We start from the raw sequence: 20,830 nt of genomic DNA, 5'->3' as shown, positions 1-20,830 counted from the left end.
CAATTCTCTACTTCTGGTTGTGAGGGAGATGCATGAGGAGGAAGCCGGACTCTAAAACTTTTTCCTAGACTTGCTTTCTTTTGCACCCTGCTCTATTCATAGGAAGACTTTAAGCATTCCCCTGACATCTGCTGAATAATTTTAGTATTAAAGCTAGAAACATCTTACTACATTATGTCCACTTCCTTCAAAAGAGAACACTGGAAATTTATAATGCCTTTAATGTTTGCAAGAGTCACAGCATACAAGCAGACCGTAAGTGGTGTCAAAAGGCACTTTTACAAGGCATCTCTGCATTAGATCCCAGGGCCCCATCATTCCAGTAATGCTTTGTAGGTAAGAACAGTCACGCACATTTTGGGAAAATTTAAAAAGGCAATGTCTAACTCACTATTAATACTAATGAAACATTCTAAGCATTAGCCATCATTTCTTAGAAACTATTTTGTGGAGTACAAAAACTCATATTGCTTTTCTTCTAAATATTCATTGCAACAGTGAACTATCTGTGTATAGCCATAACAGGCTTTTAACAGTTTACTTCCATTTTTCTGTACATGCATAGAAGATATATTTTTAAACAATAGATTTTTTTTTTTGTCCAGTGAGGATCATATGGTAGAAATTAATAATAAGTACAATAAAAAGTGCCTGGGCTAATTCTCTCTCTTTGGTGCTTGTGCTACAGATGGAGCCCACACTCTGGCTTGTGCCTTGATGCTCTTAAATACAGACCTTCATGGACACGTAAGTGCTTCCTGTCCTTTAGCTCATCCAACCTGGCACCTTTGAGATGAGTTTAGTGAAAAAGGAAAAAGGAAACTGGCTGCTAGATAGATCTGTTCTCTCCAGCAGCCAAGAGAAATGGCCATGGAGACCCAGAATCCCATGGCTGGATGGGAAGGGGCGCTTCTTCGTAGACCATTTTGAGCCCTGCAGATTGCCAGCCCCCTCTGGCTTCTCCTGCGGTCAGAATATTCACATGGAGGACTTGCTCTATTTCTCATGGCAAACACTATTTTCCTGCCGAAAGATAAAGGCTTTGCTGCGAGGACATATAATGATCAGTAAGCAACTACTTGGTGCTGGGTTGGGGGGCTGAATAGATTATAGAAAAGGATGGCAAAGCCTGCACTGGGGAAAATCTTAAGCATAACAAATAAAGATCTGCAACACTTTTTTTTCTAAAATAATGGGCAAGTGCTATTTTGTTCCATTTTGCGAAGTGCCTTTTAGCCTTTTTCCATGAGTGGGTAGGCTTTCTGAAAGACCCATGTATACTATGTGCTTATATGTGTTTGAATAAAAATAGGGGTATATTGTTCTGCTGCTGAGTAAGCTTTGCTTCTCTCTGCCTTTGTTCTTGAAATAACATTTGTAGACTGCATTCACACAACATTTTTTAACCTGGATTCACCCATTTTCTGGGTTCACATTATGCAATGACCAAACAGACTGGGTTTGCACAATAGCCTAACCCACAATAACACCCAAGGTTAACACTAACCAACCTGAGTACTGTATGTACATATGAATTGCTAGAGCCTTATTTTTCCTGGTTAAGTATGTTTTGTGAACACAGTCATAGACTTTCTGCATCCAACATAATAAGCCCTGATGCCCGAAATGACCTTCCAATATCCATTTTTAATAACCAATTATTTTAATTTTTGAAATATTTTATGCTATGAAAACATTTCATTCATTCAGATCTAAACTGCTGTCAGAGAAAGGAGTTCCACCAAGCTATCATTAATTGTCCTTGATACAGCTCTATCCTCACATTTGCTTTTTTTTAGAAAGCCACACAACCCACTGTCATATTTTGTGATACATTTTTTCCAGAAATCTTAATTGAAACAGTCTTGTTAAACTTATGATCTAGTCTCCCTTCCTCTTTCCTCTCTTCCTCTTTATAGAACATTGGGAAGCGAATGTCTTGCTCAGATTTCATTGGGAACCTGGAAGGACTCAATCAAGGTAGTGATTTCCCTCGAGAACTACTCAAGGTAAATCCAACTACAACTCTTCCTGGAAACACAGTGCAGTATAAGAAAAGCCTTTGAAAAGTGTTTGCTTGTCACTTTTACTAAGCCAGTTCCCTAGATCTGGCAAGTCCAAGAGGGTTTTTTTTTTATTCCGGAGAGTTCATTGGAATAAGAATTAATCCATCTTGAACTACACCATTTTCAAGAAGAGACCTACTTGCAGCCATATTTATGCTAGCTCCATTTTCTTCTAGCAAAGGTCCTACTGTGTGTGGGTGTATTGTGTGCATGTGCATTAAGAAATGTTTGTGTAGGTATATATACTATGTGTGTGTGTATATATAGAGATATACAGATAGATGTATATAGATATACATATATAGATATAAGTCAGTGTAGATAGATTGATATAGATAGATAGATGTAGACTGATTGATTGATATACTGTAGATAAGTGTAAGTGAACAGAGGTTTTGTGTGCATTTTGGGGAAAGTTACAAATGTGCTTCCACAGGTGTGTAGGGGTACTTGTACAGGTAGGTTGCATGTATATTCAAATTGAATATATCCTGAAAGGCTGCTTTTGTACCTCAGGTTTCCTTAAGTGAAAAACTGCCTACACCCAAGGTGCAGGGCAAGGCAGATTCACACTCCTCTACCTTAATGGCACTACTTATTCCCCATGAAGCTTGTAGGAGATAAAATGTTCCAAATTTCAGGGTAGCTATAAAAAGTGGAAGATATTTTTGTGTGCAATTATTTCTTTTTTGTTACATGCTGAAGGTCTATTTTTAAAAAATAACAAAACAAAAGATCAGCTTCCTTGTTTAAGTTCTTTTGGAAAATATATCCATAATGTCTCTGGAAAGGTCATGATATCGCTATGTAATTTCAACAGGGCAACCTTTGTGCAGTAACTCTCTTGTCTATCTAAACGTTTAATGATTCCTTCCACAAAGATTAGTATTATTTTGTGGAGAGCTTTTGGAATTTCCCCCAAACCTCTAACCAAATAAGTTCAGCACCTGTATTCTTAGAGGCCATTCATATTTAAGATCTAGGAGGTCCAGTTAAAATGTTGTCCTGGTTTGGGATTAAATCAGTATCTTATATTGATTGATGAAGAATTGTAACCCTGTTTTATTGGTCTTGCTGTTTTTTAAATTTAAAAATTTATAAACCACCCATTTCCATTTTGAGTCTCAAGACAACTTACAAATATCAATATATAACAAAATCCAAGTGAGTCAGTTAGGTTCCATCGAACTGGGTTCCAATCCTACTGATTGCATGCACAAATACATGCCATCCTGACCTGTTGTAATAACTTGCAGCTTTTCCAAGGACATTCCAGTAATCTCTTTGATCTTATGCACCCACCTTATCTGCCTTGAATCCCCATCTACTGCCCTCACCTTACCAAAAAGGACCATCACTCACTTATATCATGTGTTCCAAATGTGTGAGTTTCTGTTTGTTGATCATCACTTCAAGGGAGCAACTAACTTTTGATTTGGTCCAGTGATGATCATGTCATGGTACTGCTTTCAAATCCATAGTTCAAAGGTGTCTTTCAAAGCGATACATTGTGGAAATACAGTGGTACCTCTACTTACGAACTTAATCCGTTCCGTGACTCTGATCGCAAGTCGAGTTGGTCGCAAGTCGAAGTAAATTTTCCCATAAGGTTCAATGTAATTACCGTCAATCCGTTCCGGCGTCCGCGGACCACACGTCGGGGGGGAAAAACGGCCTCTGACCACGCGGCAGGGCGGAAAAATGGCCGCGGACCACGTGTCAGGGGCGGAAAAACGGCCACGGACCACGTGGAACGGGTGGAAAAATGGCCGCGGACCACGTGGAACGGGTGGAAAATGGCCGTGGACCACGTGGAACGGGCGGAAAAATGGCCGTGGACCACGTGGAACGGGCGGAAAATGGTTCGTAAGTAGAGGTGAGTTCGTAAGTAGAGGTAAATTTTTGGGGCCGGAGCTAATCGTATCTCGAAAATTTCGTAAGTAGGGGCATTCGTAAGTAGAGGTACCACTGTACCATTAAGTATTCATCATTGATCTTTGTTGTCATAGAAATATTTTTATAATTATCTAATTAATAAGATTTGTAATTGCCTTCCTCCCTAGAATTAATCCCCTTTTTACTTCTGCAAGATTCTACCCATCTTTATTCTAGAGCACCAAAAATAAAATGATCATCTTCTTCACCATCAGCTATGACTAAGTACACAGACCTTTGTCTCCTTAATATTTTATATTAACACAAAATTTTGACATTCCTTATTTTCATAGCAACCTCTTCTAAGTTTTCTTTACTTTCAGCTAACAAAGTGGTGTTACCTGCATAATTTAACATTTTGAGCTCCAGTTTTGATTCCAGCTTTCATCCTCTTCAGTTCAGCCATTTGTATATTTGCTTTATAAAGTCAACAGATATGTAGACCAATATGCATCCTTGTAAAGATTTATCAGAATAATAATCCAATATTCTGGAAAACACCCTAGTCTTAATACATTCCACATTCTTGCAAGACCTATACAGTCAAGGTTTTGCTTTACAGTGAAAAAAGATACATTTTCCTTGCATTTTATTTTCTTCATGATTCAATTGGCATTTGTCTCTTGATGTATGGCTCAATTTTTTGTGAGATCTTCAGCAAAATTATGCCTGTGTGAAGTAAAATAGCTTATTAATTTTCATATTCCCTCACGTTTCCTTTTTTGGCATGGCATATACACACTTCTTTTCTAATCACAGTCTTTGTTGACATACAGCTGTTAATATTTTCTCCTGAAGCTTTAAACAATTGTGCACCTGGTGCTTTCCTCTTTGACAGCTGCTCTATTGTCTCCCATCTCTCTCTTTCTAGTGGAGTTATTGAATAGTTTCTCTCTCTGGGAATGTTCCTTACATTCTATAATCCTATTTTTAAAAGGGTTCAGTATAGCCTTTCCATCTCTCTTTACCTCATTACTCATGATCATAATTGTTAGTTTTACTTTGGTTGATGTTAAAAGTATATCTTTTTCCTTTTCTTGCCATATTCTTCTATTAGTTAAATTCTTGGTTGAGACAGCTTTCCTTGTCCTTTCTTGCTGTATCCCAAAAGTATGCATTGTCATACGTTCTTCCTATTACCCAAGGCATTCATCCTCCTTTCTCTGCCTAGCTAACAAGCTTTCTTGGGGTTCTCTGAGTTTGGTTGTTTTCTTGCAAACATTTCATTACCCGGCTAGGTAACATCTTCAGTGCTAGAATGGAGTGGTGTTTGCTCTCTGTATATAAGCTCTCTGTATATAAACAGAGAGCAAACCCCACTCCATTGTAGCAATGAAGATGTTACCAAGTCAGGTAACAAAATGTTTGCAAGAAAACAACCAAGCTCAGAGAACCCAAGGACTCCACAGTTCAACCCTGAGCTACATATATTCTCTTCTATTGGTAACAAGCTTTCCCTAATAACTTGCACTGAAAACTACTTAGATCTTTTAATCTTTAAAACTGTGAGTTTTTTTTTCCTATCATTTTTTGCAATGATTCTTTTCTATTACCATTGCTCCTCAGGTTCACCTTAACCTACTAACTTCCAGGATCCTTCATTTCTCCAACTTTTGCATTCCAGTCACCAGTCACCCATATTCTTAGTTGAATATGCATTTAACACTCCTGCAATTTGCCAGAACTCCTCAATGGCTTTTGCCATTGTATTTGTAGTAGGTGCATCTACTCCCCTTTTATCCTAACCAGCAAGGTTCTCTCTTAGATACACATACTCCCATTGGAGCAATTAAAGGTCACTGGAGAATTGAAGACTTCCCACATCAAAGTGATAGTAACACACCATTAAAACCTAAAAAAAAAAAAAAAAAAATCTACAGGGCATAGAAAAAGGACATTTTAAAAAACACACCTGAACTGTAATAGGAAGGAAGCCAGCCTGAATTCCAATGACAAATTGTTTCCACCCAAAGTGGAAAAAGCAGAATTAATTCTTTAAGTTAGTGAAAAGGTTGAGGTTGGCAATGGAGGAACCAACAGTTCCTATGTAAGAGAGGACCATTATGTAAACTTATCTCAGTTTCCAAGGCTATCAAATGAACCATCAAGTATCTGTTAAGTGGGAAAGACAGGAAGAAGAAATTTAGAGCTTAAATGCTGCAGCACAGATATATGAAGGTTCTGCAGTAGTCAATCAACTGTTATGTTAAGGCTTCATTCTTGCTTGCACTAAATATTCTAAAGTAGCAGAGTTGCATCCGGGAGTTTCTGCCTATCCGGCAGATTAAGGTTTAAGTGGCTTGAATGTTCTTGTGATCTACTTTCATTCACTAACAAACACTCATCAAATCCTCAGATGGGAACTCTGCACTGTTTTCCATCCATTTTTGTTAAAGTAGATATATGTTTATTATTTGATCTCACTTTTCCTCCAGGAGCTCAAGGTGGCATACAGAGCACTCCCTCCTCAAACGTTCCGTTCCCCATAACAACAATCTAGTGAAATAGTCAAACTGAGAGAGTGACAACTCAAAGTCACCCACTGAGTTTTTATGGCTGAAAGTGGACCTGGTTCTTCCTGCCCCTAGTGTAGTACCTTAACCACTGCTTCATGTTGTGGAATTGGTCTCAGGAGAAAGAATTATACAGCTCCATCTTTTCCCCAGTCCTTTTTACAATCTATATGAACTCAGACTAAATAAATTAATTATTTTGGAATCTAGATTATTTAATATGTTGATGATAGCCAAATCTTTTTCCTCACAAAATCTAAGAAAAGCTGTCCTTTCTAACTTCAGTGTTTAAATGCTATTACGAGTAAAAATGAACAAAATCAAGCTGAATCCTACTAGTGGGAATCATGCAAGAGATTCCTAAAAAGCATGTCTGTTTGCTCTAGAGTTCATATGCAAGTGTTTTTGTATCCAAGTCTTGAGTGTTCAGGTTGCAACTGTTCACCCTTAATAATTGAAACATTAACTGGTTCTTGCCATAATTATCCATGCCTTAGAAATTCTAGGGACACTCTTTAATAATATTTTACTATAAACTCCAGTTATTCTTTGGACTTCCTGTGACCAGCATAGTTCCAGTACAGTTTTAAGGTGCTTGAGGGGGGGTGCCTTCGAGTCAGTATTGACTCCTGGCAACTGTCTGGACAAGTCCCTGCAGTTTTCTTGGCAAGATTTCAGAAGTGGTTTACCCTTACCTTCCTCCTAGGGCTGAAAGAGACTGGCCCAAGGTCACCCAGCTGGCTTTGTGCCTAAGGCAGGACTAGAACTCACTCTCCCATTTTCTAGCCTGGTGCTTTAACCACTGCAGTACACCAAACTGGCTCTCTTAAGGTACATACCATTACCTTTAAATATCAGCTCTGCCTAGGCCCAGCATATTTATTATTACCTTCTCTTCCCCAGGAGTGTCCTCATCTAAGATTTTTTGAGTTTCATATTCATTTCTTCCTCCCAAGAGCTGGCCAGAAGAGGGTCCTTCTCTGTGGTACTATGATTGCACTGAAAGATTTCTTCAGGGATGCTAATTACGCTGTTTTTATTGTTAAAACTTATTTACTGTCTCGGATATTACAGTATTTACTTTCTAGCTGCAAGTGATGAGTTTCAGACTCTCTGATTCCTGTGCAAGTGTTGCTTCTGATATTTTTTTATTCTGTATTTTATTAATCATCCTCAGCGTTTTATAAATATGAGCTATATATTTTAATGCTAAGCAAAACAAATTTCAAATGTTAGTGCCATACCACGGGTTTATTAAATAGTGTGACTGCAGCTGATGGTGGTCTGTTAGAAGTGACTGAAATAGTGCTATTCTCTTCCATTCTCTCAGATGCAAGCTGGAGGGGCAGCTACTGTCCCACCCCTGGAAAATAAAACAATACAAGGCTTACTCTCTGTTCCCTTATTAGTTGAGAAAGCAGGTTTAAGCACGTCTCTAAGCTGATCAGATTTGCAGTTGTTCCCTGTATTTTACTGCAGGTAGGAGACTGATCACACATGTCCATTCTCAATTCTATTTGACCCTGAGCAACTAACTAGTTAAGCCCACAGGAGTGCTTCTGCTCTGAGGTTTTAGGGTGCCAGGCTTCATTCATTCACTTTATAGCATGCTGCCATCCCGCATTTGTTCATCATTCTTCTTTCTTTTCTCCAATTTTAGGAAATAAAATTATTTTCCAAATTGTAGCATAAAATCTCTACATAGGTATAAATGTATTTAGTGTTACTTTATCATTTTTTAACAGGTAAAATTATATTGGTAGTGCCATACAGGTAGTCCTCATTAAATGACCATTCATTCAGTGACTGTTTGAAGTTACAACAGCGCTGAACAAATCATACTTACACCCAGTCCTTGAAGGCATAGCTGTTGCAATGCCCCCACAGTCATGTAATCAAAATTCCAGTGCTTGGCAGCCCACCCACAACCGCAGCATGCGCTTCAACTCTTCCCACCTGTCTATATCCCCCCATCTCTGCCCTTTTGGCTGCCTACCCCTGCCGCCCCAGCTGAACTTTGCCGTCTTCTTCATCCTGCTGCTGTGCCTGGCCGGGGCGGCTGCTGGCCCTTTGTGAGGCCTCAAACGGCTTCAGGGAGGCTGCATAGAGGCCTCATGAGGCTTCGGGGAGGCCTCGCAAGGGAGGGTAGAAGAAGTATGAGGTCCTGGCCTAATGCCTACAACCAGGACTGCTGGAACTGCTGTTGCTAAGTGGTGCAGTCACGTGATGTTTCATCTAACAACACTTAGCAACAGAAATTCCGGTCCCAATTAGCGTTGTTAAGCAAGGACTACCCGTACTAGGAAAATGAATCAAGCACACATTCATTGAAAGCTGCTTTTAAATCATTACTGTTTTACAGTGTGATTAACAATTATAACATAAAAGGCTGTATTTAAAGTAAATAAATAAAATATGTTACTTCTCTTTTTTAAAAAAAGTCAGGAAAGCAAGTGTCAGGTTCAACCCCTGATACCTATAGGTACATATCCATGTTGTTTCCTTAACCGCTTGTATTTTTGGATGTTTTGCAAGTTCCCACTCTAACTTAGAGTCCTGGTGGTCCCCCATCCTAACTTCAGGCAAGGTGCTTAGACTGCCAACCTAGCTTAAGAGTAATATAATGTACAGAGTATCAAATGATACTATTTAGAGTAATTAGGACACATTCACTGATATGGATAGAACAAGGCAAGATAAAAAGTATTCAGTTGCCATTGAAGATCCTTAACTATAACATTTATTCTCAAAATTATATTAACATATGTATTGATCTGAAATCAAAACAAAGCTGTAACAGAACAGGACCAAATCATTTGAGTTAAAGAACCTTCACATTTCTTATACTATCAACATAAGAAATCTGACTAACAGATTCTATTTCAGTAAATAACTGTTCGTCATTAGCCTGAATTCCTTCATTGTTTTTATTGCTTCAAATGATAAGCAAATAACTTCTCAGCATTCTTTCTGAATCCCAATATTTCTGATTAATACATTTCAAAGAGACCTCAAATTGTTCTGAATGTAAAAGCCCCAATTTAAACTTTGTTGCTCAGTATGAGTCATCTGTGGCATTTCTGGCAAATAATAAAAGTCAGTCCTTAACCATCTGTTCCAACTATATAAAATTAAGAATTTCTAGGTATGTTTTTTGCTGAGGCAAAAACAATAATATATCACCTAATGAATAACTTAAATGTGCCTCAGAGAGTTAGAGTATTAGTTGAACCCTGACTGATTTCAAAAAATCCGTCTTAATATGCTGCATAAAAAAGAGAGTCTTTAAGGAGAGAAATATTTAAGTACCATCTGGAATTAGATGATGTATAATTTTTTATTTTTGACAATGATGTTACAAGAGCATGATATGAAATTACAATGGGGCCTAATGAAGAGTCCATAACTTCATCCACTAAAAGAGGGGAAATTAAAAAATAATCAGATCTAAAACAACTGATGTGCATGTGAAAAAAAGTACGTTCTCTATGTTTTAGATTTCAAAAGTGCCAAAAATTATTAAATTGAACATATTTGCTTGTAATATGTTCCAGTTTTGAGAAAAAGTATTTTTTCAAGCACTTCTGCCTGAGAATCTTGAATTTTATTAAAATCATTAACACAGATTTCATGATAGTTTGCAGAATATAGTTTTGCAGAACCACTATGAAATATTTTAGAGGTCTTTCTTAATAGGGCCATAAAACTAATAAGGAAAATAGTGAAAGCAGCTATAAAAAATAATGCATCCTTTATTGTCACAGTGTTCCAAGCAGATCTGAGCCCAGGTACAAATTAGCATCCCAGTTATTGACACTGACTATGCTCATACAACATATTTAGCCATAATCCGTTTCACTTGGTTTGAGTTATTATGTTGTATTTTGCCATTTGTGATTTATTCAAAAAACCATGGTTAAGCAAACCACGGCTTAATGAAGTATATAAACCAAGTCAAACTCACTATTTAACACTGTAACACCCCTTTGCTATTACTGAGACAGGCACTGGCCGTGTGAACTATCTGCTTCCACTAGTATATAAGCAACTGTGGGTGGGAATAGGCGGTTTCATTTAATATTTTAGAGGACTTAATTATGGGAGTGCACAGAGAATTCTGGGATCCTATTGAAGCAACTTACTGTGTGGATGTGAGGTTACAAGTAACTGACGAAAAGGAACCAGAAGAAGAAAACAGTAATTGGAGTGATCTATCTACTCCCCACTACCAATTTACCATCACAATACTGAAGGTTTGCTAGCATTACCTGCATGGGTACATCTGTGCGAAATCCATACTGGGAAGAGAACCAAGTGAACAACTGACATAGGAAAGGTTGTGCTCAGTTCAAATAGCTGAAGTAGATTTCTTCCTCAGCTGATGTGCTATTAGTATCATTTCTTTTTGCTATGCAGTTGATTTATACTTTATACTAAAGTTGGATAAATCATACAGCTTTTTATCACTAATGTCCCAGACATTTTCACCCAAATCTCCTGTTATATGGATTCTGAAGAAATAGTTATCCTCAAAGCAGAAGGACTTTTTGAAGAGAAGACAATTGGCTTTTCAGTGATTCCAGTAGGCATCACTGAAAGCCTGTTTGTTTGCAAATATTCAGACCTCTCACCCCATTAGATTTCACACACATCAAAACACCTAGATTTTTCTAAAATCTATAAAACTTTCCTGTCTTCTGTCCTTGCCATTTCTTTCCCAGCTGTGGATAGTCACAGTTAAGAGGACCTGTACCTGGTTGAAGCTTTCTGTGTTTCTGTGTTGATGACATATTGTTGACATATATTGGGTTGGTTAGTTTAATATTATGTCTAGATTCATATACCACTCTAAGCCATGATTTCTTTTAACCTTTTTTTAACAAGGCATAGTTGTTCACACGTATTGCTAAGTCATAGACCAGTCTATCTTAAGACTTTGCTCTGGTGATTTTCTTTTTTGATTTTGATCTAACATCATAGCATGGAACTTGACTCTCTTTCATGAATTATCTTGAGTAGTTTTTCTTGCAGATTCTAAGGGCTTGACTTTCAGAAGTGTTTGGCTTCTTCAGATTTTAATACTGCATGCCCACCATTATAACTTGGATCTACTCAAGAAACACATCAATTACACATTTCTCCATGTATAATCATATCTTTCCATCATACTGTTAAGTCAAACAGTAAGCCAAGTTATGTACAGGTAGTCCTTGCTTACTGACCACTTGTTCAGCAACCATTCAAAGTTATGACGGTGCTGAACAAGACTTACAACTGGCCCTTGAAGTTATGGCTGTTGCAGCATCCCCGCAATCACAATTCGGGTGCTTGGCAACCAGTGCACATTTATAACAGTTGCAGCATCCCACAGTCACATGATTGCCATTTGCGACCTTCACAGCCAGCTTCCAACAAGCAAAGTCAATGGGGAAGCTGATAGGAAGTCGCATTCATGTGATGTCGTGCTCAGTGACCTGCAGTGATTTGCTTAACCACCACAGCCAGAACTGATGAACTGATGTCATAAGTTGGGCATGGTCACACAACCTGTCACTTTACAACTGTGTTGCTTAGTGATGGAGTTGCTGATCCCAACTACAGTCAGTTAAGGGAGGACTACTTGTATTACAAAAGGATGCATGGGCTAAATTTCCACTGATAAAGTCCAACTGAAAAAGTGTTAGGTAACATCACAACACATTGCATGGTTTCCAGTGCAAGTCAATGAAACTCAGTTTTTAGGAATACCAAGCACATGCAAACTGGATGTTTTGTGACTGGTTCCAGAGATCAAATATTGTTTTTCATTCTGTTCAATAAGCAGTGCTAATCTGCTTTTAAAACTTTAACACATTAACAGTTTCTTATGTTGACATCTCAAATTATGAATTAAGTTAAAGTACTGATTATGTTTTGTTTTTGTTTTCCATTTCCATCTTTTGGCATACTTTGTTCTTTGAGAACTCTAGGTTTACCAGAAGGAAAAAATTGTAACCCCTCAGTGATGTTATTTAGGGTTTTTTAGAAATATACAATCTTTGAGCAACCAAAAGGTTACTAGTCTTTGGAAACAAACTGCATGTATAATTCCTAAATTAGTCTGATCAATTCCACATTATTGGAATCACTTTTATTTGCCAGAATCTCTTTACTTACATTGGCTTCACACATTAGACTAATCCATGATTTGTTTTAACTGTGGTTTGAGTGGTTATTATAGTGGTCTGTAACAAACATAATATTTATAAGCCACAGTAAATTAGATTCATGCCTCACATTAAAATCCAAACCAAGCAAAATATATTGCTTAAATGCAATGCTGAACACTGTTAGTGAATAGACCTTAACTCACTTAGATTGGAAAACATGCTTAGACAACCTCAGAAATGACAATGCACTTTTGTTTCCAAGGTTTAGGCTAATTCTCCAGGTTGAGAATTAGAAAAGGAACTATGTGTTTTCTTTGATACTTGAAAAGCCCCCTTTGGAGCTTTTGCACAGCTGTGGGAGTTTTGTAGCTAGAACTTGGATAAACAGCAGAAAAATATTATTGAGTGTATTGATATTAGAAAAAACAAATCCCCAATGCTATCTGTACAAATTCTAATATAAAAATCAACTACTATAGTTTCCTCAAAAATAACACAGCATGACCCTAAACATCCAAACAAAGTGACAAAATGAATGTCCCCTAAATGGCAGGTATTACCTGCATATCCATTTAGAATTAAAATAAACTACTGTATTCCAAATAGTAATCTTCTGGCCCTTTTCAAGACCCCACAAGCATAATTTCAACCATTTTGTGAGTGGCAAAAAAGTGATTCCCCACTTACCCACGGACACATTTACTACATACGACGTTCCTAGATGCAAAGTGGTTGCCATGGAGACAAGTTAATTAACAACCGCTTCTTGCTTTATCACCACATAGTACTATTTTAAAATGGGAGGGGGGCGGTTAATATTCATGTAATGCGCACCCCACAGCACGATCCTGTCATTTGTGAAGGTTTTTCTCTCCCCTGCTTAATGCTGCGTTATACACTCGTCCCTCCCACGCTGGCGTGCATCTTGACCATTTATTTATTAAAACGAGGAATTGTCAGGGTGTGGGAACAGAATAGGAGCCTGCTGCACATCGGATTCGAAACAATACCTGGCAGTTCGACTATTCCGAAACTAGAATAAAAAGCATGGGTTTGGCGCAGGTCGAAGGCCTTTAGAGCTAAGCGACTACCTCCCCCGCCGGGTTGCTTTGTCCCAATACAGCCCCTTTTCCTTCGCCGTCCAGGTCAGTTCCCGATGCAGCACGTGCAGCGCCGCGCCGCCGCCCTTCCTCGCTCCCGGCCCTCCCCTCCGCCGATTCGCCCTTTCCCACCGCCCCGCCCTTTCTGCGTTCTAGCAAGCGCCAGAGCGCGCTTCTCGCGTAGAACGGCTTCCCAGCCGCCCCCTGAGCTGCTGCGGAGGAGGAGGAGGAGGAGGGAAACGGGAGCGAGTCCGTACGTGGTTGGCCCCCGGAGCTCGGTTTTTCGATAACGCCAAGCAGGAGCGCTGCGCCTGGGAGACGAGCTTGGCGCCTTTCCGGACGGCTGCTGCGGGGAAGCGCGCTTGCAACAGGCAGCCAGCCGCTTGGTCAGCTCCACCTCGGCCAAGATGATCGGTGTTAACAGCATCAACAGCAGCGGCAGCGCTGGCCGCCTCCGGGCGCGCTCCATGTGCTCGGTGCGTTACGGGCGCAACTGCCGCGGCGTGGAGACCTTCTGCTACGGCTGGCCGCAGCGCTCGCGGACCCTCAAACCCGTCCTCTACACAGATCTGGTAGTCAACCGCCTGCAGAGCCGCCGAAAGAAAAAGCCGGTAAGATGCAAGGGAGAGGGCTGTGGTGCTGCAGGTTTCCGGCGGCGCTCTGACGTTACCTTCTCTTGCGGAGAAAGGTGGACGTCTTAGGACAAGAGGGCGGTAGGCCGCTCTGGGCTGGGGTTATGAGCAAAGCCTTCCTCGCCACTTGGTATTAGACTTCTTTCCAGCAATGCCCTGGCGAGTTGGGCTCGGCTGCGCTTTTGCTGGGTCACAAAGGGAGATTCTCCCAAGGGGGCTCAAAGCTGGTTGTACATTTGCAGGCTCTTCGGTGCACGAAATGCACACGGCCCGAATCTTTGCCCATTAATTACCGCGGGCCAGTGTGCACAGAATGGCAGCTTTTCTCACGGCTCTCCTCCTCCATCATTGTCGGTAGTCTGGTAGGGTGCGTACTCTGTGTGTGTGTCGTCCGGCAGCAGATACAGCCCTATACAGCTCCCGTCAAGATTCGTAGCAGCGAGTATTATTTCTGAGGTCTATTTATTCAGAGCACTTAATGAGTAGATGGCAGCGCCTAGCTTATCAAAAAAAGTTAAGTAGACCAGACCTCATTAATACTTGGAGGGGAGATCAACAGTGAATCCCAGGGCCTAGGTTAGACTGGGAAGTCCAAAAAAAGAAAAAAAAAGTCCTGAAAGAAAGCAGTGTCAACTACTTCCATGAAGAAAATTACACAGCTGACATTTAATTTTTTTTAAAACAATCATATGGTCACCTCACCAGGACATGCAGTTGCAGTACTTTGTGTAATGGATTGTTGTACATTTCTCTGATACAGATTATGACTTAAATCAACCCAAAATCAGATTTAAAAACATTATTTAAAGAAATTGCCATTTTATAAATTACACATTTCCTGAAAAATTCCAGCATTCTAAATTGGTTACTAAAGAACAATTTAAAAACATCTTTTAATTGGTAATGCTAAGTCATATGCTTGGAAACATCCCAATATATACTGCAACTCACATGTATGCTACAGTGAACACAATCTCCCCATCCTTTTGTTCTACACAATGTTGGTAACTTGAAAGAGTGATGACTAAAATGAATAGATTTCAGTTTCACACTTCTGGGCAGATGCAAAGACAGACAAGGGTCACAACTGAATATATAAAGGTATCCTGTATGTATTTTGGATTGAGAGAGCGTATGGTAGCAAAGAAAGACATTAGCTGATTTTTTTCTTCCATGGTAACTAATTCATGGGGACCATAATGCTGTCTTAAGAAAAAAAATATATGAGCAGTGAATTCTGCATTCTTTCTCTCTCTGGCTGGGACTGCATAAAGATTTGGATGTGCTCTACTGAATTCAACCACTCTAGTGAGTGGACTCTACTGGGTTCAACCAGCCACTCAGAAAAAGAGAGCACATCCAAATCTTTATGCAGTCCCAGCCAGAGAAAGAAAGAATGCAGAATTCACTGCTTATATATTTTTTTTCTTAAGACAGCATTATGGTGTCCTCTGCATATACCTGTCAGGCCACCCAAAAAGAGACTACACAGTTGAATAGTTAGCAGTGGCAGGTGCTCCTCCAAGAAGAGTGTTATCCCCAAAGGCGGGGGGGGGGGGCATCTCACAAGTCAATGGAGTCTTCAAGTCAGGGGAGAGAGCAGGTGATTTCTTGTCAAGCAAGAATAATAATTATTTGCCCAGTTCCGTTTGCCAGTTGGAGAAAAAGGGTGAGGAACTCTATAATATACAGAGGAGGTAGATAGGCCTTTCCATGACTAAACTTCTATTCTGTACCACTTAGAGATGAATGAACGGGTGGAGGTGACTGCAGCACTGAGCCAATTCTCCCTGCTCTGGAAGCCTCCTCCAGAGCCAGGAAAAAAAGAGCTCCTGGAGGGCATGTTTCAGGGGCCGGAAAGAGGTCCTTTCCTTATTTCTTTCAAGTTGAGCTGTAAGGGAAGGGAAAACTGTCTACTGTTTTGTCTTTCCTCATATCTTGTCTTCTTTTCTTTCAATAAGCAAGTGGTAATGTTAATATTTTTATTTATTATTCTTAATTGTGCCCTGCCTATATTGAGAACAGAGTTATAGCTCTCAACAGTCTTATGCTTGCTGATTTCATGAAGAAATGCAGCAACATTGGGTTTTACTTTGGTATTGCATTCTTTTCTTAGTTAAGGATTTGGGAGTACTTCTAATCATTATCTGGCTTTTTATTTACAATATGGAATAATTTTTGGTCATGCTAAGGAATAAAAAAACCCTTCAGGGGTGTTGAACTCTGGATCATTCTGGGTGTGAAATAATTGAAGTTTCAGGAGTCCCATCATTCTGCTGAAACTCAGAAACACTTGGCATCCATTGCACCTCGGTAGAACCTGAAGTTACCTGAAATATTCCCCAGTAGTATTTGGCATCTATCACTTCGAATTGGTCCTGAAAATTTATTCAGAGTCAGTGAGTATATTACAATACCTGTAGTAGCACAATATGTAAATAATATCCAATATATTTACCTGACATATTTGTACTAACTGAAGTTTCTGGGTAATGAGGCAGCACCTCATGTAACGCCCTGCAGTGTTGTCTAAGTGAGAATTAAGAGGATATAGCTAAAAGCACATAATCATTTGGGGTGCCTATAATTCCTTCCCCCTCCCACAGATACAAGAGGCTGAAAAGAGGAATAGCAGGGGAGGTAAAGCCTGTCCTTTCCTTTGAAAGAACTGCTTCTTTCTGTCAGTCATTTCTCGTGCTCTGTGAGCGATGGCATAATCACTCTGCAAACTTAGACTTTTTCATATTCTCTGTATCATTAGCAGTTCTTTGCTAACCTATCCATCCCAAATTGAGAGTGATCAGAAATGATGGATAAAGATTTGATTGTGGGCCATCAAGTTGGTGTTGACTATTTATTTATCATATTTATATAGCTGCCCATCTCACCCAAGGTGACTCTGGGCGGCATACAACAATTTAAAAAATAAATACATAAGAACAACTACATATAAAAAACTGTAAAAACACACAGAACAGGAGGGTATAAAACTAATAAGGGAGCCATCGTAAAATCTCCCTGGTCCCTTGGGACCCCTAGGCCTGATCACATAACCAGATCTTGAGGGACTTACGGAATGTTAAAAGACCACATAGATAGATTGTCTCCATGATTATCTGCCCTAATGTGGTCCTTCAAGTCTTCCAGTGGTGGAGCCATTGTCACTATAACAGTCCATCCACCTTGCTGCTTGCCATTGTCTTTTCTTTCCTTCCACCTTTCCCAGCATTAGAGTTTTCTCCAGAGCGCTAGATTTTCACATAATGTGTCTGAAATATGATAATTTGAGCCTGGTCCTTTGTGCTCCAAGGGAAAACTCTGGGTTGATTTGTTTGATGATCCATTTCTTTGTTTTCTTGCCTGTCCACAGTATTCTCAGGAGTGTTCTCCAACACCGAAGTTCAAAAACGTCAGTACTTCTTCTGTCTGCTTCAACTTTCACTTCCATAGAGTATCAAAGGGAATAACATTGCCCACACTATTCTGATCTCTGTAGATATAGATGCATTACAGCATCTGAATATCTTTTCCAGGGCTTTCGTGGCTGCTGTACCAACTTCTAGTCTGTGGCGTATTTCTTGACTGCTTGCTCCTGTTGATGATTGATCCTAAAAGTGTAAAGTGATGCACATTGGTGCCAAAAATCCTAATTACTCATACAAGCTAATGCAATTGGAGCTAACAGATGAGGAAAGAGATCTTGGAGTAATGGTAAACAGCTCAATGAAAGTGTTGACACAGTGTGCATCTGCTATAAAAAAGGCCAACAGCACGTTAGGGATAATAAAATAGAGATACCAATTATTTATGTATTTATTTATTAAATTTATATGCCACCCATCTCCCCCAGAGGGCAACCAATAACATAATGCCCTTATATAAATTAATAACATGACTGTATCTGGAACATTGTGTAGTTCTGCTCGCTGCACCTCAAAAAGGATATGATGGAGCTAGAAAAGGTTCAGAGAAGAGCAACTAAGATGATCAAGGGGCTGGAGCAGTGTCTGTATGAAGAAAGGTTATGACATTTTGGGCTTTTTGGTCTGAAAAGGAGGCAAATGAGGGAACATTATTGAGATGTACAGAATTATGCATGGTGTGGATAAAGTAAACAAGGAGAATTTCCCCTTCCCAAACTGCAGTACTAGAACCAATTTCTGAAGGTCTGACCTTGTTAGCCTGTTGAAGGCTCTGAAAACCTGACTGTTCCTCCAGGCTTTTGGGCCAGGCAGTTAGGTGAGTTCTGTTGAAGTTGGTGATGTGGTTTTGTTTTGGAGGTTATTGTTAATTAGGGCATCATGAGTTTGTACTTTTATTATGGTTTTAATCTTCGTATGTTGCCCAGAATCACTGCTGGGTGGCTCTATAAATTGTATACATAAATAAATAAATAGTCTAAGGGATTAGTAGACCTCCTTGTGCAGTTGGTTGGCCACTATGAGAACAGACTGCTAGACTGGACAGGCCAGGGGTCCCAACCAGCAGAGCACTGTGTACATTCTTACATTCTAAAAGGTAGAAGGTATCTACAACTTCAGTATCTTCATTGACAGTTCTAAGGCTGGTTGTTGAATTTTCTTTATATTTAATTTTAGTCCCATCTTTTCACTATGCTCCTTGACTTTAATTACTAGAGCTTGCAGATCCTTTGCATTTTCATCTATCAGTGGTGTCATCAGCATAACTCAGGTTACTGATGTTTTGATGTTTCTTCCTCCACTTTTAAAACCACACTCATCTTCTTCCAATCCAGCTTCCCTTAATATATATTCAGCATATAGGTTGAATAAATAAGGGGAGAGTATACATCCTTGTCTCACTCCTTTGCCAGTCTGCTTCACCATATTGTGTCCATAAATATGACTTCCTGACCTGGATATAGGTTTCACATGAGGACTACAAGATATTTCTGGGATTCCCATTTTTCTAACCACATTCCACAGCTATGTGGCATAAAGTTACTATACAGGTGAAACTCGAAAAATTAGAATATCGTGCAAATGTTCATTTATGTCAGGAAGGCAACTCAAAAGGTGAAACCAATATATGAGATAGACGCATTACATGCAAAGCGAGATATGTCAAGCCTTACTTTGGTATAATTGTGATGATTATGGCGAACAGCTTATGAAAACCCCAAATTCACAATCTCAGAAAATTAGAATATTACATGACATCAATAACACAAGGATTGGAAATAGAACAATATCGGACCTCTGCAAAGTATAAGCATGCATATGAACTCAGTACTTGATTTGGGCCCCTTTTGCAGCAATGACTGCCGCAATACGGCGTGGCATGGATGCTATCAGCCTGTGGCACTGCTGAGGTGTTATGGAAGACCAGGATGTTTCAATAGTGGCCTTCAGCTCCGCTGCATTGTCCGGTCTCATGTCCCTCCTCTTTCTCTTGGCAATGCCCCATAGATTCTCTATGGGGTCAGGTCAGGCGAGTTTGCTGGCCAATCAAGCACAGTAATCCCATGGTCACTGAACCAGGTTTTGGTACTTTTGGCAGTGTGGGCAGGTGCCAGGTCCTGCTGGAAAATGAAGTCAGGATCCCCATAAAGCTCGTCTGCGGAAGGAAGCATGAAGTGCTCCAAAATCTCCTGGTAGACGGCTGCATTGACCCTGGACTTAATGAAGCACAGTGGACCAACACCAGCAGATGACATGGCTCCCCAAATCAACACAGACTGTGGAAACTTCACACTGGCTTCAAGCATCGTGCATTGTGTGCCTCTCCATTCTTCCTCCAGACTCTGGGTCCTTGGTTCCCAAATGAGATGCAAAAGTTGCTCTCATCAGAAAAGAGGACTTTGGACCCCTGGGCAACAGACCAGTTCTTTTTTTCTGTAGCCCAGGTAAGACGCTTCTGACGTCATTTGTTGTTTAGGAGCGGCCTGACAAGAGGAATACAACATTTGAAGCCCATGTCCAGGATCCGTCTGTGTGTGGTGGCTCTTGATGCACTAACTCCAGCCTCAGTCCACTCCTTGTGAAAGTCCCCAACATTTTTGAATGGCCTTTTCCTGACAATCCTCTCCAGGCTGCGGTCATCCCTGCTGCTTGTGCACCTTTTTCTACCACACTTTTCCCTTCCACATAACCTTCTATTGATGTGCTTTGATACAGCACTTTGGGAACATCCAACTTCTTTTGCAATTATCTTTTGGGGCTTTCCCTCCTTATGGAGGGTGTCAATGATGGTTTTCTGCACAACTGTCAGGTCAGCAGTCTTTCCCATGCTTGTGATTCCTACTGAACCAGCCTGAGCGACCATTTAAAGGCTCAGGAACCCTTTGGAGGTGTTATGGATTCATTGGCTGATTAGAGCGGGACACTTTGAGCCTAGAATATTGAACCTTTGCACACTATTCTAATTTTCTGAGATTGTGAATTTGGGGTTTTCATAAGCTGTACGCCATAATCA

At 40.0% G+C, this 20,830-nt stretch overlaps 1 protein-coding gene across 1 annotated transcript in view; it reads left to right on the top strand.

The window, feature by feature from the left end:
* LOC103062811 (PH and SEC7 domain-containing protein 1) overlaps positions 1–20,830 on the top strand; it is a 124,789-nt gene that overhangs the window by 42,774 nt on the left and 61,185 nt on the right. The window contains exons 8-9 of the mRNA XM_088144263.1: positions 689–747; positions 1,920–2,009. Of these exons, the coding sequence (XP_088000389.1) occupies positions 689–747; positions 1,920–2,009 (149 nt within the window). The remainder of the gene's footprint in view (positions 1–688; positions 748–1,919; positions 2,010–20,830) is intronic.

Source organism: Python bivittatus, unplaced genomic scaffold (genome assembly GCF_059951505.1).
Source record: "Python bivittatus isolate LINGU-HERP-01145 unplaced genomic scaffold, Pbiv_v1 ctg000400_np1212, whole genome shotgun sequence".
Taxonomy (NCBI): domain Eukaryota; kingdom Metazoa; phylum Chordata; class Lepidosauria; order Squamata; family Pythonidae; genus Python; species Python bivittatus.
Note: the sequence above shows the minus strand (reverse complement) of the source record. Positions and strands in the feature narration are given on the sequence as shown.